At 47.2% G+C, this 7,430-nt stretch overlaps 1 protein-coding gene across 1 annotated transcript in view; it reads left to right on the forward strand.

Annotated features, from left to right (window-relative positions):
- Positions 1 to 7,430, forward strand: part of DNAI2 (dynein axonemal intermediate chain 2) — a 22,399-nt gene that overhangs the window by 11,082 nt on the left and 3,887 nt on the right. Inside the window, exons 7-11 of the mRNA XM_018568220.1 lie at positions 248 to 387; positions 3,089 to 3,211; positions 4,829 to 5,052; positions 6,319 to 6,454; positions 7,163 to 7,309. Of these exons, the coding sequence (XP_018423722.1) occupies positions 248 to 387; positions 3,089 to 3,211; positions 4,829 to 5,052; positions 6,319 to 6,454; positions 7,163 to 7,309 (770 nt within the window). The remainder of the gene's footprint in view (positions 1 to 247; positions 388 to 3,088; positions 3,212 to 4,828; positions 5,053 to 6,318; positions 6,455 to 7,162; positions 7,310 to 7,430) is intronic.

Raw genomic sequence — 7,430 nt, forward strand, 5'->3', positions numbered from 1 at the left:
GGGGGGAGGGGACACCCCCCCCCCCCCCCCCCCTCATAGTTCTCCTTTAAGCATTACCTAGTTAGTGCCGGTGTAGTCGGCATTGCTAGCAAGTCCTATTATGTCGGGTTTCTCTAGGTACTGAGTGAGGTGGACTGCAGAGGACAGACTTCAAGAGACTATAGCCACAATGACCAATGCACAGACTGGCTTTGATCTTCCTCTTGCACAAAGCTGTATGAAATGTCACGCTGCCTTTTCCTTTCAGCATACTGGGACACCCGCAAAGGAGGACAACCCGTGGAGCTGTCCGTCATTGAACACAGCCATCGAGATCCTGTTTACAAGGTCATCTGGCTCCATTCAAAGACCGGGACGGAGTGTTTCTCCACTTCTACAGATGGACAGGTAACCTCTGGTGGTGAAATGGAAACATTGTTGCAGCGAAGAGAGATACCAATCAAAGGCTTGTTAGATAACGATGAGAAGATTTGGCTGGAGTTGGGATTTAAAGTGTCTTTTGACCGAGGAAGGTCGGTGGGTCAGCGGATCTGACTTTTTGGGGGACACATGCTAGAGTTCCTGGTTCTGCATCTCCATCGTGGTCAAGCTGAGTAAGCGAGCCTCCTCCCTAGGCCCTAGTGCTTGATTCTTTGTAATGTAACAATGCATTTAACCCCTTCATGACTGAGGCCCTTTTTTCCATTTTTGCACCCATGTTATATTCCACATTTTAGGCCTGAAAATGACGAACCCATCAGTAGTAATAGCAGCGTCCATGAAGGTGATATGTGGAAGGAGCTGGGAACTCCGACTCATTTGCCTCTGGAGCCCTCAGGAGAAGAATATATATACACACCGAGTGGCTGGATTATTATATACACCGAGTGGCCGGATTATTATATACACTGAGTGGCCGGATTATTATATACACTGAGTGGCCGGATTATTATATACACTGAGTGGCCGGATTATTATATACACTGAGTGGCCGGATTATTATGACCACCTGACGTTTGTAGGCAAATTAGCTATAATTTGGCGCTGAAGTTGCTAGAGGGCCAGACCATTATAAATAGGGAAGCGGGTTGGTTACCACGACAGTAGAAGTGATTGGGAAGATTCGGGGAAACAACGCGATGTAACAGCCTCTGAACGCGGGATGATTGTTGGCGCTCGGAGCCATGGAGCGAGTATCAGCAAAACAGCAGAATTCGTTACATGTTCAGGAGCGGCTCATTGTTAAAGTGTTTAAAGACCGGACTGTCAGCCGAAAATCTGGGTCTGAAGGTGCGAATTGTGGCCGTCAGCGACTAGCCAATGTTAGGGCAGAACGGGGGAGGGGCAAGACTGGTACAAGACAACAGAAGGGCAGCAGTGCCGTGTCAGATTCCTCGCATCACCTTTCACCATCTCGCGGAGTCACCAGGCGGCCCAACGAAGTCATCTCGTGGCCCAACCAAGTACTGATGGGGTGGTCATAATAATCTGGCCACTCAGTGTATATATATAACAGGTCTCCTATAACAGAATATCAGTTTTGGGTGAACTGAACTATGAAAGGCTAATTACAGCTTTTGCAAAAAATAAAGCTTGTCTGCTGGGGGGAAAAAACACCCCCAAAAACTACTGTTGGAGCTTGGAGCACACTGGGAGCACTGCAAGTGTTAACAGTTTGGTTAAAGTGACATTAAACCCTCAGTTTCTTTAACATAAAACAATACTGTAATGTGCGCCTTCCTGTAATCCATGGTAGTTTCCCTTCTCTTTGCTGCTCTTCCTATTAAATCCTGATCTCTTCTCATGCTGGGGGAGAACTTCTGTTTTGCAGCAGACTGCCTTGTCTCTGGAATGGATACACGGTGTCTGTGTGTAGGTTTGCAACCTGAGCCAGCACTACAGGAAGAGGCCCTGAGCTGCAAAGGGAAGGTCCCCCCCAGCATGAGAAGACATGAGGATTTAAAAGGAAGAGCAGCAAAGAGAAGGGAAACTACCATGGAGTACAGTAAGGCGCACATTACAGTATTGGTTTATGTTAAAAAATCTGAGGGTTTATTGTCACTTTAAGTCTAGTTTAGCTGTGTACAGGACTTCTACTTACCTGATCCCCAACCTAGACAATTGGTGCTTTTCTCTATCCCTTCCGCTTTGGCTTGTGGACTGTTACCCCGATTCCTTACTTATAAGGCAGGGCTATGGGCTCTGCATTCGATGTAAAGATGTCAGCAGCAGAAATAAAGAACACTTCTCCAGAGACACATACACCATTTTAGATAACCCCTTTCCTCGCCTACGAGGTTGCAGTTGGTTATACTCAACAATCCGAGATGTCAGCAGGCCTACAACCGCCAGAGTGGAATGCGGAAAAAGGCTGCTGGTGCCGGTCTTGGAGCCTGCAGGAGCGAAAATCAGGTAAGTAAAAGAGCTTTGCAGCATCACCCCTAGAAAAAAAAAGAGTAGTTAACCCTTGCAGCCTGGGGGTAGCCTCACTGCAAGGAGTTTTCTTTCCTGGTAATAGGCTTTTGTGAGTGCAATGCACAGGCTCCTTCAGACCATTCCCCCAGCCCACTTCCTTCAGTTACGGGGCTAGAGATAATTATCAATGGACTACAAGGGCAGTGATGTTATGGAACTTGTGCTCCACTGAGATCTGTGCGTCCCTCTGCCACAGTGGCAGATGGGACTTATAGTCTTTTCATTCACAGATCCAGTGAATGAATAGCGCAGCTGTACGGGCATAGACACGCACATCCGCACCAAATAAAAAAAAAGGTCACAAGATGCTGAAGATAGGCAGAGCCAGCTGTCACTCACGCAGCTGGGCGGATCCCGGCATAATTGTCGTGATCTGCTGCGGCGTCTCAGTATATAGGGAGCTGTAGCTCGCGGTATACTGAGCCTAGGGTGACGGGAGGACGCTAGTTTGTGTCCTCCCGTTACCCTAAGGAGAACTATGGGAAAAAAGACTTAACCCCATAGTTCTCCTTTAAAAAAAAAAAAAGTTGTACCGTACGGAGTCATGTAGATGTGGGATCTACTCTTGTAAAGACTTCAGACAGGTTACACAGTGCCCAGTAAAAAGGAGGATTTGTGGATTTTTTTCCTGCAGGTCTTGTGGTGGGACATGCGAAAAATGAGCGAACCGACGGAAAAGTTAATACTGGACATCACAAAGAAAGGGAACCTGGACCTGGCGTTGGGTGGAATCGCACTGGAGTTTGAGCCAACCATAGTGAGTACTCTGGGGATAGATAATATTCTAAAGGATTTGTTTTGTTGTGTGGGAGGATTTTTTGTAGCTCTGCCTTTCATCTGCAACAATGAAAAAAAAGCTGCATGTGCTGCAATGCTCGCCTTCCGCAGTGCTTCTGATGTCCTCAATCTTCAATGGCGGCCAGCGTTACTTAAAACACTTCCTCTGAGCCCAGGCTGTCATGGAGGGGGCATCATCATGCAGTCCAGGCTCACAGTACTCCTGGAAGACTGTGCAGCGCTCAATCTAGGCAGACTGCCCACCACCTCTGCCAGTGATGTTACCGGACCAGTCTGAAGACTGCGTGAATGGGTGGGATGGGGAGATGCAAGTGGGCTTGATGTAGGGGCTAAACTGAGGGGGAAAGCTAGAGTTCTACTTTAATAGTGACCTTTTAAAATGTTTTTTGGATACATGTGTAAAAGGAATTTGCATAATGTAAATCATCTGAGCAATATGTGTTCATTTAAAAAACTTTTTGGGGAATTTATCAAAACTGGAGCAGACAGAATCTGGAGCAGTTGCCCAATGGCAACCAATCAGCATCTCTCTTCAGTTTGCTCAGGGAAGATTTGAAAATGAGAGAGAGAAGCCATGCACAGCTGCTTCAGATTTTGTCTGCTCCATAAATTCCCCCTTTTGTTTCTTTAAAGTGGACCTGAGCATTTGAACTATGTTATAGGAAACATCTAGAAATGTGAATTCGATTGGTACTGAGAAAGAAAGATTTTTTTAAAAAATTATTCCTAAAAAATAACATTGTACTTCCTGTGCCTAGTCACTCCTGAGCCCCATAACTGTATATCTGAAGTGTGAGATCCTCTAAGGCTCTGACTGCCCGTCTCTCCAAATGGGGTGAGATTTGGTGATGTCACTACTGTGCTGCTCACTGTTCTCCCTGCTGGAGAGGAAGCCGTACCCGAGGATCTGCAGTGCAAGGATCTCCCTGCTTCTGCGTGATCCATTCAGTGTATCTGTTCTTTCCTCACTTGCCCTGCTACTTCGTCATCATCATTACCCCACCAGTCTTTGGGGGCAGATCTAATAGGGAGGAACCCCTACCTCTACCAAGATGACCACCTCCATACAGAGAAACGGTGCACACAAAAGGCAAAGATCAGCTGCAGGGAGCCTACAGGTCATGTTGGCAACTAGTCAATTACATTCTGCTTGCCTTTTTTTTTTTTTAACACAGGTCCTCTTTGAGGCCCCATTCACACTGAGCGATTTATCGAGCAATTTTTGCAGCGATATCGCTCATATTTCCACGCGATATCGCTCTATGCAGCTTCTCCAATCCATTTCAATGGAGCTGTTCACATCTCGTCGCTCAATATCGCTTGTAGCTCGTCGCTGGTAGCTTGTCGCTCCCACATGACCCTTTTTTCGAGCGATTTTGAGCGATATTGCTCCTGATTGTATACAGCCCAATAGGAAAAAGTCGCTCAATATCGCTCGTCGCGCAATATCGCTCAAAATCTCGCGATTTTCATGTCGCTCAGTGTGAATGGGGCCTAAAGGTCAAGCTGCATAACTTGATATATGTAGAGTATATATTTAAAGTATATTAACAGTATGTTGCATTTTTTCATAAAGCCAACCAAGTTCATGGTGGGCACAGAGCAGGGAATGGTAATCTCCTGCAACCGCAAGGCCAAGACACCAGCCGAGAAGATTGTGTGCACTTACAGCGGGCACCACGGACCCATTTATGCCGTACAGAGGAACCCCTTCTTCCCTAAAAACTTCCTGACAGTTGGAGACTGGACAGCCCGGATCTGGTCCGAAGATTCCAGGGAGTCCTCCATCATGTGGACAAAGTAAGCGCCTGTAAATTTATACCAGAGGAGCCGATGGGGTATGCCTTTCATTAAACCAACACTGCTATAGGTACAGCGAGGATGGTACTTAAAGTTCCGATGTATAGATATTGACGCACTGGTACCCAGGAGATGAGAAGAGGATGGCGGGTTACTTTGTTATCTTAGGTAACGAAAAAGTTATTGCCAAATAAACAGGCCCAGAGCAGAAATGTAGAATTTGCTGTGGCTCATGGGGGGTTGGTACAGGTACCAAACTGAAGTGGTTAAACAGCCATTACTGGTCTTCCCATAAGGAAAAGGGATGATTTTATCTCAGCAGGTGCCCTCATATGGAAGCGAGATGCTTCTTACCTTGCCTACGGATAGTATGGTATACAGTATATAGCTAATACAGTTATCACTCCCTTTCTGGTTCGATTAGCATGGCATAGTTCCCTTGCATAGTTCCCTTGCGGTCCAAAATGCTGCAGAATGTAAGTCATGAGAGAGTGACACCTCAATCATCCAGCCAGTGAGGGAGAGACACATGAGGCAGGTGACTGTTTCACCTCCATGCGGTGTCCGCCTTGGAGATCCTGCAGCTACCGTGTTTCCCCGAAAATAAGACACTGTCTTATATTTCTTTTGGCTTAAAAAAACACACTAGGTCTTGTTTTCAGGGTAGGTCTTATTTTTTGTTCATGTACCCACACTTATTCATGTACAAAAATATGGTGATCAGGGAAATCAGGGGGTGCCGTACCTTTCCAAGAGCAATTTGGTAACCAATCGCTGGCCAGAATGAGCGAAGCGCACTTTCACTTTCGTTTCCTCACAGGCGGAGTGCATTTGGTATCACTCCGCCTGTGACAGGAGCCGGCGCTATAGAGGAGGCATCGGTTTATGCGGATCTGCTCCCTCCGGTGCCGCCTCGCTTCCTCTAGCGCTGGCTTAGTTGGCACCGCTGATTCTCTCCCGCGGCTCTTTAAGTTCCCCCTTATGCCACCACCGGCCCTGGGAATGGTCCCAACTAGGTCTTATTTTTGGGTTAGGTCTTATTTTCGGGGAAACAGGGTAGCAAGTTCTCACCAATAGTGTGACATTGGCCTAGGAGCAACCAGCACAGCGATGAACATCATGCCACCAGCACCGCTTCCTCACTGTCCATGCTAGCCAAAAAGTGTGAGTTTAGGACCCGTCACTGGGGCCAGCGTGCTCTGGGATCAATACAATTTCTACGCTTTATGACACAAGAACTTTATTTTCTCTGTCATTCACATTTAGATATCACATGAGCTACTTAACAGATGCTGCATGGAGTCCGGCACGGCCATCGGTCTTCCTGACCACCAAAATGGACGGCACCTTGGATGTCTGGGACTATCTATTCAAACAGAACAACCCGTCTCTCAGCCTCAAAGTGAGTACTGACACCCTCTACATGAACACTATGCACGTTTCTGGTTATAGGCCGACACTGAGGGCTCGTTCACATCACCCAGGGCGCATTATTGTGCACAGAACACATGCGCACTCGTGTGCGCTGCAGTGGGTTGCTAAAATGCATTACAATTATTTTTTTTACTTCTGTATAATGCTTTGCGCTGCAGTGCATTGATACAGACCGAAGCCATAGGACGCAAATTGTCTTGTTCTTGCATTGGGCAATGCTGCTGGTGTGGATGAGCCCTTACACCAGGGGTAGGCAAACTCTGGCCCTTTAGTTGTAATGCAACTACAAATCCCATTAGGTTTTGCAAGACCCCGACAGCCACAGGCATGACTCCCAGAGGCAGATTCATGATGAGATGTGTAGTTGCAACCCAGCTGGAGGGCCAATGGGATCAATGACACAGGTTGACACCCTCCTCTCGTGCATCAGAATACGCTCTGCATTCTTCCAAGTCAGGTTTCAGTTCCCGGACCCACATGACTTCCTCCAATCATTCAGCTCCGGATACTATTAACGTCTTTGGCAAACCAGCCTGCGGATAAATCTGCCACCACACTGGGATATTATTGATATTGTTTCCTGCCGTTCGTCTCTTTTAAGGAACGATCTTCCGCTGAATTCTTTCCTTTGGTATGATTGATAATAATAATAAAATGGGTTATTTCTGCTCTGTAGGTGTGCGATGAGCCTCTCTGCAGCCTCCGCTTACAAGACAACGGGCGCTTTGTAGCCTGCGGATCGAAGAACGGTTTGACAACCCTCCTGGAGATGTCGCCGGGACTCTGCACCATGCAGAGGAATGAGAAGAACCTCGCTACAGCTGTAAGTCCTTCACGTCCATCCATATTGGGTAAATTCACTTGGCGGGGACTGGGATCGGGTTCAAACCGAGAAAGATACCTTATCGCAATTAGCTATCGCTAATTGGATGAGGGGGGGGGGG

This window comes from Nanorana parkeri, unplaced genomic scaffold (assembly GCF_000935625.1).
Source record: "Nanorana parkeri isolate BGI_ZX_2015 unplaced genomic scaffold, ASM93562v1 scaffold1157, whole genome shotgun sequence".
Lineage (NCBI taxonomy): Eukaryota > Metazoa > Chordata > Amphibia > Anura > Dicroglossidae > Nanorana > Nanorana parkeri.